Here is a 23,533-nt window from a genome sequence, read left to right as displayed (position 1 = left end):
CTAAGAATTCTGTCATTTCTTCTCAGTTACCTCTATGACAGAGACAAATGAGGAATGGAGTAGTGATATATTGTGTTAATTTGTAAACTGAGCGCCATTAAAAAATATTTATTGTTGAAAGTATTACATATACTCTCCCATTGATCCCTTCTAGTCCAACCCCGCCCCTCACCCCAGGCCTTCACTACCCTGTTGTCTATCCATGGGTTATGCATATTTGCATATACAAGTTCCTTGGTTGTTCTCTTCCCACACACCCTCCTCTCCTTTCCTTCCTCTGAGATTCAACAGTTTGAGTGCCTTTTTTTATTCATGCTAGGATTGGAAAGAGAAGAAAAAGCTGAGATTTATTAATTCCTTCCCCTTTCATATTGCTGTGCATAGTCAAAAAACATCCCATTTTACATTAGGTTACTAAAGTCCCAGAGAAGATGACTTGCCTAAGATCACAAGTCATAAATGTTAGAGTTAGTATTCTTTTTTCTTTAATCCTCATCTGGAGACATCTATATATATATATAAAGAGCCAGGTGCCATCGCAACCAAACAGACGACTGAACAGGCTGAGTGGGGCGACCAGGCCGGCAGGGGGGGGTAGTGAGGGACGACCAAACAACTGAGCAGCAGGCTGCGTGGGGAGATCAGGCTGGCAGGGGAGGGCAGTAAGGGGCAACCAGGCCAGCCGGGGGAGGGGGGACAGTTGGAGGCGATCAGGTTGGCGGGGGGGGGGGGGGGGGTGGTGACCAGGCCAGCCGGCAGAGGCGTTTAGGGGTGGTCAGGCTGGCAAGGGAGCCAGTAGGGGCCATCAGGAAGGCAGGCAGGTGAGCCGTTAGGAGCCAGCAGTCTCGGATTGTGAGAGGGATGTGCAACTGCCGTTTAGGCCCGGGATCGGGCCTAAACTGGCAGTTGGACATTCCCTGAGGGGTCCTGGATTGGAGAGGGTACAGGCTGGGTTGAGGGGACCCCCCCCCCCACCCCATGCACGAATTTCATGCACTGGGCCTCTAGTGTTTATTGAGTTTAGAGAAAGGAAGGGAGAGAAAGAGAGAAACATCAATGTGAGAAACTGATTGCTGCCTCCATATACACCCTGATCAGGGATCGAACCCACAACCCAGGTATCGAACCGCAACCTAGGTATGTGCCCTGACTGGAAATCGAATCAGCAACCTTCTGGTGTGTGGGGTGACACTTCAACCAATGGAGCCACCAGGCCAGGGCAGAGCTAGTATTCTTTACTCCAGAGATTTTTTTTCCATTTTACCCTTCTGCCTTTCAATGTGGAGAGATACTTTTCATTTATCTAAATGACATAACTTCAGAAGTAAACATTACGTAGAGGAAAATGTATACTTCATTTAAATTTTAAAAATTTAATTTGTAGTTTAAATTTTAGAAATTGTACTAGGTTGAAATTAATATAAAATAGGTATAAATTATACTAATACTCTGCCATCAAAGAAGGAAAAAGGAAATACCACCCAATTACTTAAAAAATATTTAGTACCTTTAAAAACAATTCTGTAATTTTGGGGCTGGAAAATGAGAGGAACTATGGTGACTTAGTGTCCTTGCTTGGGGGCAGAATAGCAGTCCAAATGCATTTTTAAAAATAGGAGTGTAACACTCTATTGGGTTAGTTTAAGTTGCTTATTTAATTTTTTTCAAGCAATCACATCTATTTTCTTTACATTTCTCTTTTCTGCTTTAATTTTGTTGGGATTTAATGTGGACTAAAAGACACTGAGGTTCATCACTAGCTGCTTAGTGGTAAAGAACCATAGTATAAGTACTATAGTTAAATAAATAAAAATCCATACACATATTTAAAAAGATAGTTTATACTAGGGTATATAATTAATGGGGGAAGGAATAAACAGCTTACAGTAGCAAGTCAAAATTCTGGTAAGTCAGTCTGTAGCTACTAGTAGAACATAAATGTAAATAAATACGTTATTTTGTGCTTTAATTTACAAGAACTTTTACTATTAATTTGTTACAGGGTTGTTGCCAAAGTTTTCTTTTTGTCAATTTTTTATTATGAATCCTGGTTCTGGGGGAAGTCATACTGCATGAATAAAAGCAGATACATTTAAAAGTCAACATTTTTGGCACATAAGATCATAAGAATTAAAGGAGTTCTTAGAAGTCACTTGCTACTTTGGGCAATGGGGTTTGAGAAAAGATATTTTAGTTGGGTTAAACTAGTTTGGTCATAAAGACAGTCTTAAACTGATGGTTTGCTTTGGGGGTGTATATGGACTGGGACTGTAGAGACTTTAGGACTGTAGAGACTCAAAGAACTCTAGGTCTGTACTTGTGAGTCTGCCTCTGTCTCAGTACTGTGCTGAATTTTGCATGCATGCTTTTATTTCTTAAAACAATCCCAAGAGCCAGGTATTATCATTACTTTTAGATGAAGAAACTGAGGCTTAGGGAGGTAAGGAACTTGTCCAAAGTTAGTAAGTGGCAAGATTTGAATCCATATACTATCTATATTGTTTGTGTCTTCTCTGTATTTGTTTGTGGATTTCCTTTGGAATTATTTCTACCTCCCCGTTTAAAAAAAGTCTCATAGCCTTGACTGGTTTAGCTCAGTGGATAGAGTGTCAGTCTGTGGACTGAAGGGTCCCAGGTTGGTTCTGGTCAAAGGCATGTACCTTGGTTGCGGGCACATCCCCAGTAGGGAGTGTGCAGGAAGCAGCTAAATTGATGTTTCTCTCTCATCGATGTTTCTAACTCTGTATCCCTCTCCTTCTCCCTTCCTCTCTGTAAAAAAATCAATAAAATATATTTTAAAAAAAAAGTCTCATATTCTACCAGGCAAGGAGTTAACTCCAATGGCCCATGATCCTTAAAGAAGCTATAAATGGACTCCAGGTGAATAGGAACTCCTTGAAATTATATGCACTTTTCATATATATATATTTGTTTTTGTTTTTTGGTTTCAGAGAGGAAGGGAGGAGAGAGAGAGAAACATCAGTGATGTGAGAGAATCATCAATTGGCTGCCTCCTGCATGCCCCCTATGGGGGATCGAGCCCACAACCCTGGCATGTGCCCTTGACTGGACTCGAACCAAGGATCCTTCAGTCTGCAAGATGACGCTGTATCCACTGAGCCAAACCAGCTAGGGCTGCACATTTTTAAATGTGTATGCAGTTTTCTGGGGAGAGGGCTCATAGATTTTATCAACTTCTCAAAATGGCCTGTGATCTTCCAAAGTGGGAAGGTACAATGAGTTTTCATCTGGTATTCCTTAGTACTTTATTCAGTGGAATTTAATAAATAAGATGTGGTATGTGGGGAAATAAGTTTGAAATTAGTAATAATTTGGGAGTTTTAAGATGCCTTGAACATTTACTAAATGGGTGTCATTAAAGTATCAGTTTTATTTACTTGGTTTAGAAAACTGTTTTGTTACTGACCAGTTCAAATTTCCATCTTTAGTATATAGTAGTTCTGTGCAGTTAGGTGTGATATTTTTCTTTTTAATTCTCACCCAAGGATACGTTGTTGTTTTCTTTTTTTAAAAAAATTGATTTTGAGAGAGAGGAAAAGAAAGGGAGGGAGAGAATGCGAGAGGGAAACATGGATGGTTGCTTCCTGTATGCACCTCGACTGGGGATCAAACAACCCCAAAACCTGGTAGGTATGTGCTCTGACCGGGAATCGAACCTGCAACCTTTTGGTGTATGCAGCGACACTCCAACCAACTGAGCAACCCGGCCAGGGGCTAAAGTGAGGTTTTGAAGTCAGAGCATAAAGCAAAAATTAAGTCAAAATGATACTAAGTCCCCTAGATTTAGAGACTGCCATATGGCCTCTCATAATGACCAGTTTTTTTCCCCTCCCATGTAAGATAGGCTCTTTTAGTATCTAATGAAGTATTAATGACCATAGTACATCTTTAAACGTTATAATCATACTCAGTGTTTGAAGTTTTTACAGTGTAAGAGCCACAGGGCAACTGAGAGTAGGTGATAGGATGACATTGTCATTTCTCTCATCTCAGAATTTGTCTAGGCCCTAGACCAGCCGTGGGCAAACTACGGCCCTGATATGGCTGTTTGAAATGAATGAAACTATTGAAAAAAAAGACCGTACCCTTTTATGTAATGATGTTTACTTTGAATTTATATTAGTTCACACAAACACTCCATCCATGCTTTTGTTCCGGCCCTCCAGTCCAGTTTAAGAACCCATTGTGGCCCTCGAGTCAAAAAGTTTGCCCACCCCTGCCCTAGGGCAGAGGTCCTCAAACTTTTTAAACAGGGGGCCAGTTCACTGTCCCTCAGACCGTTGGAGGGCCGGACTATAGTTTAAAAACAAAAACTATGAACAAATTCCTATGCACACTGCACATATCTTATTTTGAAGTAAAAAAACAAAACGGGAACAAATACAGTATTTGTATTTGCATGTGGCCCGCAGGCCGTAGTTTGAGGATCCCTGCTCTAGGGCATGTGCTTATTTATTGACCATAACAGCCAATAAGATGATTGTGGGGAACTGCGTGTCTTATTTTTTAGCATCAATTTACAGATATTCTGCTACAAATAAAAGTTGTAGAAGTTAGAAATAGACATTAGGTGAAAATCTGATATGATTTCAGTGTGTGTTGTACTTTCTGGCCATTGTGTTTATGTGGAAGTATGGGTTTCACTCTTAAGGTTCCATATATTGTAACCAACAAAAAAGGTCTTATTTAGCCTAGTTTACTGCATGTAATACCTGCTTATATTTTGTTTTATCTAGTGGTTTTATTTTGTACCTAATAATGACCTACTTAAACTGCTCTATTTCTCAAGTGACTTTTCATTTCTGTCTGGTTTCTTCCCGAGCTAAAAGTCAAGATGTAACTTTTAAGCACATTGCTCATAAAGTAAATGAGGGGGGAGTTTCCTTTTTAGCTTCAAATTTAGTTCATGTTTGTGCTTTGTCTATACATATAAAGCCCTTTTCTCTCTTATCAGAATTACATTGCTTATCCCCATTTGATGAGTAGAATGAGAACTAATGATACCATTATAATTAACTCAGTTATTCATTAATTAACAGGAAAGGAGTAAAGGGAAGGCCAGATAATATAGGCATGCCATTTGTGCCAGAAAGCTGCAGTTTAACACTCGCCAGGTCTGTGCCCCACAGATCCTGGGGGAGGGGACTGGACAAAGACGGGATAGATACATGCCCAGTAAAGTCCAGGTAACATAGGGGAAGGGGATTACCTGTCAGTCACATCTGGGAGTAGTCATTGGCCAGAATAGATGTGGCCACTGCAAGCGCAGGAAGATTTGATACTTAAACTCATAAACAAAAAGAGTTCTCTCTCTTGGCTTTCTTGACCCCTTCGCTCTTGCTGCTTGCACCTGATTCCTGGCTTGTGGGGCTATCTGCATTCGCCCACATGGTTCACAGCCATGTGAACCCCATGCACAATGAACTGATAGACTGGATCTAGCCTGATTCTGTGCCAGACTCAAGTCCACCATGGAATGGAAACTTTGGACACTGGCTTTTGTTTTTTAGCTTTTTTTGGATCCCCATCTGCACATTTTTCAGGACTGGTTTAAGGGAAATGGGACTTTAGAAACCTAGGGATATAATTCCATGTGAATAAACCTTTCTACCACATTTCATTCTCTCCTGGTGACCTCTGGAAATTCTTATTCCAGTAGCACCCCAAGAACTCCACTTCCACTAGCAATGGAGAAGAGCAGGCCATGCAACTCTCATCTATCTATCTATCATCTATCTATCTATCTATCTATCTATCTATCTATCTATCATCTATCATCTACCTACCTACCTACCTATCTATGTAATATGCTAAGTGTCCTTCCCTCCATCCAGGTAATGACATCACGTAGCAACGCTGGACTTCCTTTCCCTAGTGACTAGCCTCCTTGCAGTTTCTTCAGCCCTGGAACACTTTAGCCAGGTGGAAACACTTGACACTATAAACAAATGTCTGTGAAGCGTTTTCCCGTGCCTCATCTCATTTGATCCTCACAGAAGTCCTGAAATAAGTAGATAGGAGATTCGGTGGAATCCTATTTTCTTTTCATTAGCTGGAAAACAGAGATTTAGAAAGTTTAGAAATTTGACCCGACTGAAAAGAAGTAAGAAATGCTGGACCTTGAAAATGACTTAAGGTTTTCTCACTGTGCAGAATATAGTCAAACACTGCTGCAGTTAAATATTTTACCCTTTGTTCTCCCTGCATGATCTACAATAATAATCTGCTTTGTGTTGATATTTACTGCTGTGTTGCTGACAATTACCTGAAAGAGAAGTTGTGGTGCTTCACTGGGCTGAAAAAAGTTTAGCTAAATCAGAAAGCAGGTCTAATTAAGCAAGTTTGTTCTATATCTATTAGTTTAAAAGGCTAAGTTGACTTGCGCATGCGTGATACATATAAAACTCTCTCTGGTGCCAATCGCACATGTGTGTTTCCATCTGTCATTGTTGATTGTGAATTTGGTTGACACTTCTATTATAGAGAAAGGGTGAATAGTGATATTAAAATATTTCTTCTAGTTCAGTGGTTCTCAACCTTCCTAATGCCGTGACCCTTTAATACAGTTCCTCATGTTGTGGTGACCCCCAATTTCATTGTTACAAATTGAACATAATTAAAGCATAGTGATTAATCACAAAAACAATATGTAATTATATATGTGTTTTCCGATGGTCTTAGGCGACCCCTGTGAAAGGGTCGTTCGACCCCCAAAAGGGATTGCGACCCACAGGTTGAGAACCACTGCTCTAGTTAATTTTCTTTCATTGTGCATGAATTTGTTCACTGGGTTACTAGTAACACTATAATTAAAAATATTTTTTTAGTTCTATTTACCTTTTCATTGCACTGCAGCTTTTCTCTCTTCAATTTTATTATTTGCATATTGTCTTTGTTCTACACAAAACTATATTGGTAGTATTTATTGTCTCTAGTCATTGAAAATATTAAACACATGCATTTGATTGAGAATGTTACTAAGTAGAAGACCTCTTGTATTTAATTGTATGGGAAATGCATGTTGCTTTATTGCATTGCACTGGAGATAGGTTACATAGTATGTCACAGATCCATTTTGACTCTAAATTCTCATTTAGCAGTATTCTTTCAGAACAAACCTAATTATAATAGAGTTTCACTTGTATTCTTGATAGTGTAAACCTTGAGAAAGTGTTACAGTCTCTAGTTAGTAACAGTTAATGCTTAAAATCTCTTAATACAGTGAGCTGTCACCATGTTTAATAAATTACAGTATGCATTAACATAAATTGCTTTGGCTGCCAAGTTATCTGTTGCACAGATGCTTGGTTTTATTTATAGATTTATATCTAACCTTTGTGGGTTGACTTGCTTTTATTTTTCTATTCACTTCACTTGTTACCCTACAGTAATATAATTCTTTAAATGGCATATGTGTAAAGTTTTCAAGAGTTCTGTGAAAGTACTGAAAAAGCAGATCACTAAACTTTTGGACTTTGAGAAGTATAGTAAGATAAAGCTCCTATAATTTATGTAAGACACAGTAGCTTGTCTTTATTAGCATGTGTTCTTATATTATCTTTCCTCCCAACATTGGGGAAACTAACAGGAGTGTCTGTAGCTAATGACATTAGGTGGAAGCAGCAGCCTAATTGTTTCCTTCTGAAGTTTTAAGCTATTAAAGACTTAGGGGGTTGGGGGAGAGATTCATTATTAACTAGTTATCTTAGAGTAAGCTCTTGATATATTCTTAAAAGTCTTCCCTTGGGTTAAACATTTGTTTCAATGGAAACTAGTTACCTTCAGTAATTAATAATTCTGTCAAATATTCTTTGAGTTATGGGTGTTATATTAAAATATCAGAGTTCATTTTTGGAAGGGATAAACTCATTAAGGTCTTTCAAATGTGTAGTATATTATTATTTTCTTGATTTGCTAGAGATCTAACTTTCTAATTTAGTAATTTTATTTTAGGTAAATGAAGCCAGTCTTGTTAAATTATTACCTCCAATTCCATAGGTTAAGCATGTTAGTAATTTTGACTATTTGTTAAACATTTACTTTTTAAAAGTTATTAGACATAAACTCCTATATTTTGGCTATTTTTGTATATGCCAAATTTCTGACATTATTTTAGTAAAAGAGATAAGTTAAAATCTAATTTGTAAATGTAAATTGTATGAAGTTAATAAGACTATTATTATATTATTATCCAGGTCTTTCTAAAATAAAACAATCCCTTACAGTACAATAACGCTTCTAGGTTTTGGTTTTGGTTTTTATTTTTGCAAAAAAAAGGAACTTTTCTTTTTAGTTTTCAAGAATTTAGATTGAAGTGAAAGGAAGAAATGTTCTTTCTTGTATAATAAGCTGCAGCTTTAAAAATTATTTTTTTTTTTTACCTAACATACCTAAGTATTGAAATGATCTTTTATCAGTTCTCTGGTTGGAATTTAGCACCACGAACAAATATTTTTTGTTTTGTTTTTTATACTTTTCTTCCCCTAGCATTTTACTATGAAAAATTTCAAACAGAAAATTAAAAGAATTTTGCTGTGAGCATTCATATATGCACATCTAGATTCTAGAGTTAACATTTTCTATATTTGTTTTAGTATATATTTTATCCATTATTCTATTCATTATTCTGTCTTCTTGAAAAAATGTATTTCAGACAGGATACTTTTCCCTTAAATATTTCATGTATATTAACTAGAGTGAGGTGTTTGTTTGTATATACATATATAAGTAAATTTCAGAGAGGAAGGGAGAGAAACATCAATGATGAGACTCATTAATCAGCTGCCTCCTGCACGTCCCCTACTGGGACTGTGCCCACAACTGGGGCATGTCCCCTGACTAAGAATTGAACTTTGACTTCCTGGTTCATAGGTCGATGCTCAACCACTGAGCCATGCCATCAGTGTTGCATTTTTTAGTAGTTTATTCCATTTTATTACTCTTGGTTTATTTGTAAGGCTTACGTGTATTAGGCAGAAGTTATTTGCCCCTTCCTGAATTCTTAAGCACACTATACTAAACTCCCAGGTGGTATTTGATTACATTATATATCATCATTGGTTTATCTCCAACACTGCTTAAGAGTAATGCTCCCAGAACACGGTGTATAGAATATGCTCTATAAATACTTGCCAACCAGTTTGTGGTTAGAAGTCTTTCTTACAGCTTTTGTTACAGAGATCCCAAACTTTGGGTATAACTGTAATTGAAATTAACATTTGAATGAAGACAAATTTCAGTTACAGTCTTTTATCATTTTTCCTTCCCTAGGGAATCCTCATATTTATTGTGAGTAAATGAGACTTTTAAATGACCACAAAGTTGAAAGAAACCATATGTTCTTTATCATATAGAGATAAAGAATAAGAACCAACCACATAATAAGGCTGTTGACAATTAGGAATTTTGACCTTTTATTTTCTTGGACACATTTCAGTTTTTGTTATATTCTTAGTACTTTGATGCCTACGCTTAAAGCCCTTTTCATTGTGTATTTCTGTTGTTCTTTAAGAATAGCTTATTTGGAAGTAGCACAGAATTGTCTCTTTTAAACTGGGCAAGTGAAAAGTTGAGAGTTTAATATGATATGAGAAGTTGTGGAGCTTTTGAGTTTTTGTTCTTCTTCCCTTTTCTTTCATTCATTATCTCCATCTAGGTCAGTCCCTCTGTAAATCCAGATAGATTGGTAGGGTTAAAATGGAAAAGTTATTTATGAGTAGAACAGGGTGGTACAAGAGTTTACCTTTGGCAAGTTTTATAGAAGACAGATTTGTCCATAAAACTTTGTCTAGTTTGTTGATTTAATCCCAATATTCACAGTACTTTTTAAAGTATACTTTAAGTGAATTGTTCCTGTCTTTTAGAATGACCATCTATTTAATAGTCATGAAGAATTGGAAAACTTTCAGAGAACAAATGTGCAACGTGCTGTGTTGCTAAAGAATGTACTGCCTTGTTCACCCTGTCCATTTTTAGATTAGTCTGGCTGGTGGTGAAATGCTAAAGTGTGTGCTGCACAGGTGCAGTGTTCTGCAGCTGTTGGAAACATTTCCCCGCACCCAAACTTCACATATAATTATACTCTGTTTAAATCATTAATGCTAGAAGATGGGATTTGAGAATTTGCATGTCTGTTTACAAAAAGGTACAACTCGGAGAGATAATTGGTCATTTAGGCAGCTGAATTTAACTGCCTAGATGACTTGAAATTTCCAAATACTAAAACCTAGGTTTAAGGTTATGGATTTATAAAATTATAAGAGACTGCCTTTGAAAGTGCATATCTGCAGAGTTACTGCCCTCAAGACTGAACTTTTTGAAGATGGGGCTTGCATAATTTCATTTTTAAAATCTCCTGCAACTAGCATAATGCCTGGCACATGGCAGCATTTGATATATATTTGTGAATGTCTTATGTTGGAAGGTGAAGCCAAAATGTTGTTTAAATGTAGTATGGTGCATAATCAGAAGAGAATGATTTTTTTTTTTTTAATGGATGACTTGTGGTAAGTTTTATAGCAGTCTTATGAAAAAGTGCCATGGCAGCAGAGAAAAGGGGAATGATTAATGCTGCCTGTGGTGGTCATGGGACATTTTATATTTTGATATATCATGGAAAGTCTTTTCCTGAACTACAATTAGAGAACGTGGTTTTGAAGTTTCCTCACCTAGCACACAGCATTGTATTCTCCAATAGCAGTGTCTTGTCCTCATTACCCCCATTTTGGGCATTTTTTATACATTATATCATAAGGAGATTAAAGTTTAATGATTCCAAATCTGAAGGTTCTAGAGAAGAATGCTTTCCGTAAGACAAATATTTTCTTTTCTGTAGTTGTTTTTTCCTATAATGAAAAGAGTGTAGGCTTTGGAGTCAGACATAGGTTTGAATACCATGGTTTTGAAGCCCAGCTTTGAATACTGTTTACCTCTTCCTTGCAGCAGATTGTCCATGGCTTGTTCTTTCTGCTTCCTCAGCTTTCTATTTAAGTGCAGTCTTCTTAGTATGGCTATTGCATTCACTGACCATATTATTTATTTGTTTATTTACATATATATTTTAATATATATTTTTATTGATCTCAGAGAGGAAGGGAGAGGGAGAAAGAGATGGAAATACGAATGATGAGAGAGAATCATTGCTTGGCTGCCTCCTGCATGCCCCACACTGGGGATTGAGCCCACAACCTGGGCATGTGCCCTGACTGGGAATTGAACTATGACTTCCAGGTTCATAGATTGATGTCCAACCATTGAGCCATGACAGCTGGGCCTGACCATTTTAATTAATACTAGCGGCCCAGTGCACGAATCCATGCACCCGTGGGGTTCCTCGGCCTGGCTTGTGGGATCGGGCCAAAGCCGGCTCTCCCAACATCCCTCAAGGTCCCGATTGCAAGAGGGCACAGGCCAGGCCAAGGGACCCCACCAGGGCATAATCAGGGCTGATGAGGGATGCGGGAGATTGGCCAGCTGGGGAGGGACCCCGGGAGGGTTCCAGGACATGTCTAGCTTGTTTCACTGAGTCCCGATCAGCTGGACTCCAGCAGCAAGCTAACCTACTGGTCAGAGCATCTGCCCCCTGGTAGTCCATGCACATCATAGCGAGCAGTTGAGTGGCCTTAGCATATCATTAGCATATTACACTTTGATTGGTTGAATGGTCAACTGGACACTTAGCATATTAGGCTTTTATTATATAGGACTAGAGGCCCAGTGCACAAAAATTTGTGCACTCGGTGGGGGGGGCGGGGGATCCCTCAGCCTGTCCTGTGTCCTCTCACAGTCTGGGACCCCTTGGGGGATGACCACCTGCTGGTTTAGGCCTGCTCCCTGGGGAATTGGGCCTAAGCTGGCAGTCAGACATCCCTCTGGCAGCCCGGGAGCCCTCGGGGGATGTCCACTTGCCAGCGGGGAGCAGGCCTAAGCTGCAGTCGGACATCCTTAGCACTGCTGAGAAGGCGGGAGACGCTCCTACCACGACCGCTCTACTGGCAGCCGTCAACCTGGCTTGCGGCATAGCAGAGCTCCCCCTGTGGGAGTGCACTGACCACCAGGGGGCAGCTCCTGCATTGAACATCTGCTCCCTGGTGGTCAGTGTGTGTCATAGTGACCAGTCATTCCCAGTCCTACTGTTAGGGTCAGCTTGCATATTACCCTTTTACTATATAGGATAGAGGCCTGGTGCACGGGTGGGGGCCAGCTGGTTTGCCCTGAAGGGTGTCCCGGATCACGGTGGGGGTCCCACTGGGGTGCCTGGCCAGCCTGGGTGAGAAGATGATGGGCGTTTTCAGCTAGTCTCACCCCCTTCATGGTGGGGGTCCCCACTGGGGTGCCTGGCCAGTCTGGGTGAGGGGCTGAGGGCCGTTTTCATGCTGGCCACCCCCCCCCCCCCCCCCCCGTGACGGAAGCTCCCAGCCTCTCATTTTTTTCTTTATTTTTTTATTCTGGGATTTATTTACCTTCTATAATTGAAACTTTGTTGCCTTCAGTGGAGCTCAGAGCTGGCTCCTGCTCGCTCCTGCTCGCTCCAGCTTCGTGGCCACGGCCGGCTGAAAGCAGGTATCTGGGGTTTATTTATCTTTTATAATTGAAACTTTGTTGCTTTAAGTGGAGCACAGAGCCGGCCGGGAAGCTTGGCTTCCTCCATCACCGGAGCAATCAAGCCTCCTGCTCGCTTCAGCTCCGTGGCTGCCAGCCGCCATCTTGGTTGGGTTAATTTGCATATAGTTGCTCTGATTGGCTGGTGGGCGTGGCTTAAGGCACAGTGAACGTACGGTCAATTTGCATGTTTGTCTTTTATTAGTGTAGATTGCTTATCGCTCTCACATGTCAAGCATTTGTATTTGTTCATTGTCTCTTCTCTCTAGAACATAAACTCCTTAAGGGCAGGGATTTTTTTATTTTAGTCACTGCCTTATTTCTGTTGCCTAGCACAAAAGTACTCCATAAGTATTTCTTAAATGTTTATCTTTCTTTCTGAGTTATAAAAGAACTTTGTTCATCACAGACTTTTATTAACTGTCACAGAGTGACTGAAATGAAGCCTTTCTGAGGAAAACAGTCTATTTGGTCAACATTGAATATATATTTTGTGAATACATTTACCGGTGGAGATATTTCATTTCCATCCTTTTATCTGGAAATTCATAATGGTTGATAAATTTGATCTTAGCCTGAGAGAATGAAAAAATGTTTACAGTTGACAGAAAGGATCAGTAAAACTAGTAACATTTTTTAGAATTGATGTGAGAGGAAAAGAGAGAAAGAGGTTTGGAGAAGGAGTCAATGTGTGTCTTATAAGTAAGTAGGAAAGTATCACAAGATTAGAATTTAGTTCCTTGAAGCAAAATACGATGGGAAATCATTGGACAATTTTGAGGAGTCTAGTAGTATAATTAAACATATTTAGGAATGTGACTTTTACAGTCATTAGGATAGTTTAAATGAAAGAGAACTAAAAATATTAAGGACATTTACAAAGAAAAGTTTGATATATTTGAGGTTTGAAATAATCTGTAAGTTGAAGGAGAAATGGACAAAAGGAGGAATTTGAGAAAAAGCAGTAATGTTGGGGGTATAGGACATTTAAGAGGACAGTAACATCTGCAGTCACTTCAAGTTTGTGCCTTTAAGGGGGTGGAAGAATAAAGTTTAAAATAGCAATTTGGCATTATTGTTGCTTTAGGGTAAGTAATAAGAACTATAATTTATTCTCAGGTCCACCCCTAGAAAAGAAGCTAATAAATGAAGTGGCAGTGTGTTGCTGTGCTGTGTGGAATGCTTTTGGAATATGGTTGCTCGTCTACTGTTGACTAATAGGCAGAGGAGGAAGGAGTATTTCATTAGGGTTAACAACATATGTTGTTCCCATTAAAAAGTGTAGGTAATTTGGATGAGATAGAAGATGTTGATGTGGTTTTAGAAATGCTAAAATGAGTTGGCAGAAGAAAAAGTTAGATGTATAAAGATGCTTCTTTTAGAAATTTGAGGCCTTTTGGTTTGTCAGAAGTGCTGTTTTTAGATGGAATTTCTTTTTAAAACTTGACCAAGGCTACATTTTACTTCTATTAATTCTATAGATCTGTCAATTTAGTAGATGATAGTTGTCAAGCGAAATAGGGGAAAATTATTTTTAACAGAAGATATGTAGGATGGGAAGTATATTGTTGGCTTTTTAGATATGTTAAACTCTCGGGTATTTTAGCCCATTAGACAAGAGGCAGAAATCTAGAAAGATATAAAGGACAGAGTAACGGTTTTCAACAGAATTATTGTTCTGCTCTTTGGCTTTCCCTTTATCGTATCCCCTCTCTCCCTTCCCTGTTTCCCAGAACATAGCCTTCTCCAACTTCCTGCAGAATTTAATACTTTCCCTTCAGTGTTAACATGCAGTGTAGAATAAAGAAGAGTGGATTTAACCTAGGTAGCACAACCAGCACTTTTCATGCACTAACTATGTATGTTCAGTACTATGTTTGGCTCTGGGCATACAAACATGAATGACACACAGCCCCTGTTGTGAGAAACTCACAGTAAAGCAGTCTATTGGGAGAACATCTACAATCTACAGCAATATATATATATATATGGCTATTATGCAAAGTATTCCTTTGGGAGTTTGATCGCTTGCTCTAACGTGCTCTGACCACCAGGGGGCAGCACAGAATGAAAGCCCCTGGCCAGCAGTTGGGAAGCCCCAATTGGCCCTGATCACCGGCCAGGCCTAGGGACTCTACCCATGCATGAATTTCGTGCACTGGGCCTCTAGTACTTTCATAGTGATACTTGATGAGCTAGGTTTTTATTTAATAATCTTGATAAAAAAATACTTTTGTATATAGTAAAAAAATAATGCTATCGTTGCTTTTTTCCATAGACATTAAAACCAGTTTTTAAGAATTTTATGTTTTAATATTTTAGATTTATGAAGAGCAAATAAAAGACTTGTTTTTTAGTATTGTTAGACCAATTTTAATCAAATTTCTAATTTTAACTAGATTGACAGGGCATCTTTTGGTTTATTTAACTAAATATAGCTTTATTTTAAATTGTTCAGATGTTACATGAATAAAAATGAATGTTATTAAAAAGAGTCTTTTTAGTTCAAGCATGTTCCAATTCTTTACATTTTATTTAGTCTTTAAGCTATATTTCTCCTTCCTTCTATTTCCCCTATTGGGTACTTTTGGTCTTTCAAAAATTTTTCTTTCCCAGTATTAAAACTTTGTTACTCTATAGAAAAATATTGTTTAAAAAATCTATTAGCAAAATCCCTGTAGATCAGCGGTTCTCAACCTGTGGGTCGCGACCCCTTTGGGGGTCAAACGATCCTTTCACAGGGGTCGCCTAAGACCATCGGAAAACACATATATAATTCAATATTGTTTTTGTGATTAATCACTATGCTTTAGTTATGTTCAATTTGTAATGATGAAATTGGGGGGTCACCACAACATGAGGAACTGTATTAAAGGGTTGCAGTATTAGGAAGGTTGAGAACCACTGCTATAGATGCTAGCCGGATACATTTTTTCCCTTTTTTTAAATTTTTTTTTATTGTACTTTGTTAAACTGGTCTTACACATGAACATTCTCAGAATCAGGCAGTTCCTGGTTCCTATGGGACTTCCTGTTTTCTCAAATGAAAATAAAAAAGCACCTCAGAAAGGAAACCTGGTGAGTGTGAAGTACTTTGTAGGCTCAGTCTTAGTTGTGACCTGGATTATAGAGATCCAGGTATCAAAGCTTTGACTATTTTTACATGTGATTTAAAAATATATGATAAGGAGGATTTTCTAAATAATAATCATGAGTGATGCTACATAATTCAGCCCATAAACTTGTTGGTATCTTTACTGGAGGATGGGTGAGTATAGGGAGGTTGGATAGAAAGTGGTTAATTCTTTCCTTATAATATTTATCGGAAATGCAAAATTGTTTAGTACTGAGATAATCCTTAAGTACTTTGATCTGTATATTTATTTCTTGCCATTTTCCAAAATATTAGCAAGGATTAGGAAGTTTTTTTTTTTAATTATTAGAAGTCAGAATTCTAAATTATTCATTTTTAAAGCATGTTATAAACTGCACAAGTAGTAAGTTCTTTTAGAAGTGTTTTGAAGAGAAACCAAGTTAAAGAGGAAACAAATGATTCAGTCATTAACAGTAACAATAGGTAATATATATTAAGTGTTTGAGACTATGCCAAGCATTTTTTAAGATTTATCTCATTTAATCCTCACAATAACAATCTAAGGTAGGTGCCATTGTTACATCCTTCCTTTATAGAAAAGGAAACTACAACTTAGAGTGGCAAAGTAGATGTTAGTTCAAGGTCACGTTGCTAGTAAGTGATGGAGCTGGGACTTGAACCCAGCAGCTCTGACATCAGAGCACCTGCTATTACTATGGAGAACACCACAAATTCAGAGTGCGAATGGTTAAGTATAATAAGTCTGAAAAAATGCTTTTCCCGACTGTTACTATCATCAGTGTGTTTTACATTTTATTTGCATGTTTATATTCAGTTTTAGCAAAAAACATGCTGGCATTTAAGAGGACTTATTTAGGGGGATTCTTATTTTCATTTTTAAATGATGCTAATAGTTCTTCTCTTTTTTTTCCTTGATAGTAAAAAACCCCTTTGATGAAACATTTGGAACAATACAAGTAAGTAAAAGATGATAATACTGATATTTTGTCTCATGTTTTATATGATAAAAGTATTACCAACTAAAAATAATAATTTTTAAAAGGTCCTTGCTCTGGCTGGTGTGCTCAGTGGTTAAAGTGTTGGCCCATGCACCAAAGAGTCTTAGGTTCAATTCCTGGTCAAGGGCACATACCTGGGTTGCAGGGTCGATCCCTGGCCTCTGTCGGTGCCCATGCAGGAGGCAACCAATCAATGTGCCTCTCTCACATTGATGTTTCCCTCCCTCCCTCCCTCCCTCCCTCCCTCCCTCCCTCCCTCTCTCCCTCCCTCTGTTCTCTTTCTAAAATCAATTTTAAAAAGATAAAAAAGGTTCTTTTAGGCTGAAGCAGTAAGTTTTCTCTTTTTAGTATTCCTTAACTGTAGTGTAATTAAATCTGACACAGATTTTCTCTAAGAGCTGAACTGTTTATCACTCTAAGGTAAAAACCAGCTGGCCAGTAAAATGGCAGTGGTGTGTTGTCTACCTGGCCTTATCCTTAAAAGTATGCATGTTTTCATAAGTTGTTGGATATCCTAACCTAGTAGTTTTTGTCCTCTTTGACCTCATCCTGTCTCTCTCTGGACTTTTTGCTCATTGGCATGCCTGTTCCACCATCAGGAAGGCATAAACATCCCTTAGGCTGGCTATTTATGATTTCTTTTTTAAAGGATCTATAATGTTAATTTTAACCAATTTTATTCACATGAAAATATTTTTTGCTTACCATCGTATAGACACTTCAGAAATTGATATTTGAATTACAATACAAAATTCTTAATTTTTTTAATTGTAGGACTTGACAGTAATATAGAACTGTGTAGAATACATTATTTGTTGTGATGAGGGATGTGTAATAGTGTATAATTAGTTCCACAGAATATTACTCTAGATTGTTAGGGTGAGACTTTGTAATGATTATTTTTTTGTAATATTCTGTTGAGATAATTTGTTTTAAAAGAGTTGACAGTTACACTTTTAAGTACAGCACTGCTACTGGTACCATAATTTAAATTTGTACAATGTACTCAATGAACATGGGAAATACAAGACTTCATTTTCTTCTGTATAATTTTTCCCATGAGGGAAACTGAAGTTCAGAACCTCTAAATCAGGGGTGGGGAAACTTTTTCTGCCAATGGCCATTTGGACATTTATAACATCATTTGCAGGCCATACAGAATAATTAACTTAAAAATTAGCCTGTTATATTTGGTCAAACTTTTAATTAATTCACGCTAATGCCTTAGGAGGGCCAGACCAAATGCTTTTGTGGGCTTTATACATGGGTTGGATGTTCCCCACCCCGGCTCTAAATAATAATAGTAATAATAAAGATGATGACAGCCACTTATTCTGTGCCAGGCACCATGTTAAGTGTTTAAAATTCATTATCATTTAATCAGATACATGATACAAACAATTGAAAATATTTTTGAGGAGAAAATTGGCTGAGGATAGAAGAGTGAAATATTTAAAGGGGACAATATATGAGAAAATTTGGTATAGTTTCTTTACAGTTTGATTTTTTTCTCCCAAGAATAAGAACTTTGCTTTAGAGTATATGTGTTACTAAAATCTGGACCTTACCAAACAGACAGTTAGAAGGTAGCTATGTCAAATTGTGAAACTATCTTTGTTTAATGAAAGATTACTTGAAAGCTTACTTTAATTATGGACTTATTGGTAGATCATTAACTTGTTTTGGGGGTGATTAGGGAAGCTACTAGTTAGACACCTTCAAGCTGAATATTGGAAGTGTCAATCTAAAAAGCAGTCTGAATTGAAGAAGAATGTAATGCAACTATAAGCCAATATAAGTTCCTATAAAGAAATAACTTTAATATTTGATTTACATACTTTTTAGATTTACTTCCAGTTTAGCATACTGGTGCTAAAGATAATTGAACCAAACAAAGCCTTTCTCTTTCTCAAAATTGATTTGTTCACATTAATAACATAGTCCATTTGGATGGCACTTGAGAATCTTGTTATATTATATAGATGTTCTTTTTGAATAAGTCATCACTAGAAAAATAATTCATGAAAAAATAGTGGAGCTTTTTGAGTGCTTAAATTCTTCGTATGAGAATGTAATAGTACGTATGTTATCCAGTATGAGATTCATTTACATTTGATTTTGCTATTTCTTCTACTTATCTAGTCCAGTGTTAATATTTGTGAATCAAAAGATGAAGTATATTCCTAGTCCTCTGGTGTTCATTAAAGATGTAATCACAGACAGCAAGTGTCAAATTTTTGAATTTAGTTTTATTTTCAGTAGGAAAGTGGGGATGGGTTTGATGAGGATCTACTCATCATAAACATAAAGCAAAAAGGAAATCAGTCACTTCCAGATAACGGAGGAGACAAATGATAAAACTCTCAGCTACTTTATTTATTTGTTTATTTTTTTACTCTCAGCTACTTTAATCTTTGAGCCTAATCAGATTTACCTTGATTTTATGTATCAAGTCCACAGCCTACGTTATCATTGAATTCCTTTTCATTCTATTATAATGAATACATTTATTTTTAAAAAATATATTTTTATTGCCGAACTGGTTTGGCTCAGTGGATAGAGCATCGGTCTGTGGACTGAAGGGTCCCAGATTCGATTCCAGTCAAGGCCATGTACCTTGGTTGCTGGCACATCCCCAGTAGGGGGCGTGCAGAAGGCAGCTGATCGATCTCTCTCATCGATGTTTCTAGCTCTCTGTCCCTCTCCCTTCTTCTCTGTGAAAAATCAATAAAAATATTTTAAAAATATATATATATATTTTATTGATTTCAGAGAGGAAGGGAGAGGGAGAGATAGAAACATCAGTGATGAGAGAATCACTGATTGGTTGCCTCCTGCATGCCCTCCACTGGGGTTCGAACCCGCAACCAAGGCATGTGCCCTTGACAGTAATCGAACCTGGGACCCTTCAGTCCGCAGGCCAACGCTCTATCCACTGAGCCAAACCAGCTAGGGCTGAACATATTTATTAAAAACAATTTTGTGATGTAATATATCACAAATGCATAGCTTTCAGAATCCTGGATTTTAGCCCCTGCAGTTATTTTTTTTTTAAATATATTTATTGATTTCAGAGAGTAAGGGAGAGGGAGAGAGAGAGAGAAACACCAATGATGAGAGAGAATCATTGATCAGCTGCCTCCTGCACACCCCCTACTGGGGATCGAGCCCGCAACCCAGGCATGTGCCCTTGGCTGGAATCGAACCTGAGGCTCTTTAGTCCGCAGGCTGACACTCTATCCACTGAGCCAAGCCGGTTAGGACTCCTGCAGTTATTTTTGATGTCTGACTTTTGCAATTTGGATTTTTAAGCTTATGCAAAGATAAGGACTGTCTTGATTCAGAATCTGGTTGAGATAGAGTTGAGGTGGAAGGAAATCAAAAGGATTGGAAGGCAAGTAGTCAGCTGAAGGAATATCACTTGTCTCTTACCAACAATCTCACATAAAACCAGGGACTCCGGTGGTAGGATTTGGAGCCTTTGGTAAGTTTTCTTTTTTTCTTTAGTGTCACTGCATTGACAAAAGCATGCCACTTATAGTGTCCAAACTTTTCTTCTGTCTCTGAATATATAGCATGAAAATAAATGGATGAAGCTGCATGTTATTGGACATACAATTTTCCAGATTTTTGTATCTTGTCTGAATTTGCTTTTGGTTGTATTCATACAGTAATCCTGTTTTGTTAGACACTTTAGGGGGAAAAAGGGAATAATAATACAGTCCCCCTCGTGAATCATGAATTTATTTCAAATAGTGTAATAAGCTATTATTACCCGCTCTCCTAACCTATTATTCTCCATTGCTTATATTGGTCTCTCTTAATTGTGATTGCTCTTAAATTGGGGCTCTTATTGCTTTAGACTAATTGGTAGGGTGCATAGACATTCCAATAGTCTCCTCTAATTTCCTTTCATGTGGTCAGAGTAAAGGTCCTGATGCACATGTCTGTTTTACTTTCCTCCCCCTAAGCTTTCAAAATGAAGTCAAACTCTTTGTCTTGGTATTTAGGGTTCTCTAGCAGTTTATTCCAAACTACTTTTCTAGTAGGTTTCTGAGTCAAAGTAGGCTACTGGTTATGTAAGAAATATAACAATGCCATTATACCTTTATGCCTTTGCTCATTGCTGTTCTTCTGCTTGGAATGCTGGTAAATTCTATTCTTGTGAAACTCAACTCAAATATTCTGTCTTCCATAAATAGATCTTCCCTTCCCTCTCTCTTTTCTATGTTTACATTATATTTTGTATGCAACTGTGATATGTTTTTTACCCTTGGGAACAAGAATCATCTTGTTCACTGGATCTCTTGCTTTGTGGAGAACAATCTTTTTTTTTTTTAAATATATTTTTTATTGATTTTTTACAGAGAGGAAGGGAGAGGGATAGAGAGTTAGAAACATCGATGAGAGAGAAATATCGATCAGCTGCCTCCTGCACACCCCGTACTGGGTATATGCCCGCAACCAAGGTACATGCCCTTGACCAGAATCGAACCTGGGATCCTTGAGTCCGCAGGCCGATGCTCTATCTGCTGAGCCAAACCGGTTAGGGTGCGGAGAACAATCTTAACTCATAGTAAATACTCGTTAAATGTTTCTTTTACTTTAATGGTTCATAAACTTATTCAGGGCCATTTTGGGAGCTTAGGAGATGTTGAGGTTCAATCAAGGCGTCAGTACTCATTCCCTTATTATGTGGTTGAATCAGATTAAACAAAACATGAAGGGCAGCCTAGAAGAAAATAGTGTCATAAGGACAATATACATAAGCATGCTATTGTATGGGGGTGGCGGGGGTATTGAGGAGCATTGTTTTGGTGGTTTGCGAAGTTTGTTGTGTATGAGACCTTTCTTAGCACTAACCTTAGTGCCAATTTCCCGATCATCCTCAAGAAAGTAAAATATATAAAGTGATTATTTAGATTTTAGGCTTAAGTTTCTTTAAAATATGGTAGCCATTGTTTAAATATAAATTAGTCCTTTAGATTATATAGTATCTATGATTTTAAATTTTCTTATGCTTTTCTTTTTGGGTAAGACTACTATTTGGTGTATGTGTTTTTCTTGGAGTTACATAGATATTTTAAAATAATTTCTTTTAATTTTAGGAAAATGAAAAAAATCTTATGATGAACACTTTATACAAGCTTCATGATCGATTGGCACAGCTTGCAGGTAATTATTTTAACAATTGCAGACTCTAAAAATGTTTTGAAAATTAATTTGCATATGTAGCATGCTGTAGCAATAGAAATAGTTTTTCTCAAGTCTAGTGTTATATTTGTGAAATATTTTCTCTTTTGAGGTTATTATTACCTATATGGAGTGGGTTTTTATTTTTGTAGATAATATTTAATCAAGGTGTTTTTTTCTGCCTGCCACATGTATTAGTGCAAAATGTATTTATATAATATTCTAAAGTCAATTTTTTTCTGCATTAATATTAACAAAATTCTGAAAGCTTAACGTATAAATTAAATTGGAAAAGCAATGAATTAACTAAAATCCTAGATTAAATATAAAAATGCAGATTTTTCTTTAGTGGTTATATAGATGTCATAAAGTAAATATATTGTAGAATTTTTTCTTCCTGATTCATTGCATTTTCTTTATATTCTGCTCTTAGTCTTTGAAAGCTTTCAGGTATTAAAATATTTGCATATAGGTTATTAATAACAGTAATATAGGTGAATTGGTATTAAGTTTAGTACCTATAAAATGTGGTAGCAGCTTCAAAGTTTGTTACCTTTTAACTTTTCTTATTATACATTTAAACCAAAAGAAGAGACTTTCTTCTTATAGAAGAGGTTTTCTTTTTATAAACAGTTACAAGAAAATAAAAATGCAATTGTTCATACTCTTGATGTAGCAGATCCTTTTTGTGGAAACCACATCATTGGTAGAAGCCTAGTAGGTAATTGGGGAACTTTTCTTAATGCATGGAGGCATTTAGAATTCTGGCAGTTCCCCATTCTATTATCAATCTTTATTTTTTTAGTTTGGGTCCTTAATTCTGATCACTTTTTTAGGCTCACAATTCTGTGTATATCACTAAAAGCCTTATTTGCGTTGACTTTTGAACTGTCATATTTATACACTGCAAGTTAATGACATTTATTCAGTATGTGTAGCAACTAGAAATAGTTTAAGTACATACTTTAGCCAGGAATTCCTGATGTTGCTACCGCAAGCGTCTACAGCTGTCTCTATAGCATTGTTTTATGAAGTGTGCTACGTCAGCATAATCTGAAGTGCTTTTAAAAATATAGATTCCTTCCTTTAGAGCAGGGATTGGAAAAGTTTTTCTGTGAAAGGGCCAAGTAGTGTAGAACATTTTTAGGCTTTGTGGGTTAGACTGTCTCTGTCGCAACTACTCAATTCTGCCATTATAGCATGAAAGCAGTAGCCATAGATAATACATAAATGAGTGTGGCTGTGTTCCAATGAAACTTCATTTATACTAGTAAAATCCCGTGGTAGGCCAGATTTGATCTATGGGCTGTAGTTTGCTGACCCCTGCTGTAGATCTAAGGCATCTGAATCTCTGAGGATACATTATAAAGTTTGAAACTTACTTGTTCATCTAATAGGTATTTCTTCCCTTTTTACAACTACAACCACTATCAACTGGTTACTCGAACAAAACTATGAATAGGAACATGATTTCTTTTATGATAGGAAAATTTGCCAAGACTTTTATTTTACTTTAACTATTGAACTTTTAGGTTAAAGTTTTTTTAATTACTTGAAAGAAACAGGACAGGAAAAACTTAAATTTGAAGTTCATTATGAGGATAAT

At 37.2% G+C, this 23,533-nt stretch overlaps 1 protein-coding gene across 1 annotated transcript in view; it reads left to right on the top strand.

Annotated features, from left to right (window-relative positions):
* LEMD3 (LEM domain containing 3) overlaps positions 1 to 23,533 on the top strand; it is an 84,458-nt gene that overhangs the window by 17,181 nt on the left and 43,744 nt on the right. Inside the window, exons 2-3 of the mRNA XM_081082302.1 lie at positions 16,655 to 16,692; positions 21,843 to 21,909. Of these exons, the coding sequence (XP_080938428.1) occupies positions 16,655 to 16,692; positions 21,843 to 21,909 (105 nt within the window). The remainder of the gene's footprint in view (positions 1 to 16,654; positions 16,693 to 21,842; positions 21,910 to 23,533) is intronic.

Source organism: Myotis nattereri (assembly GCF_964212035.1).
Source record: "Myotis nattereri genome assembly, chromosome: 2".
Lineage (NCBI taxonomy): Eukaryota > Metazoa > Chordata > Mammalia > Chiroptera > Vespertilionidae > Myotis > Myotis nattereri.
Note: the sequence above shows the minus strand (reverse complement) of the source record. Positions and strands in the feature narration are given on the sequence as shown.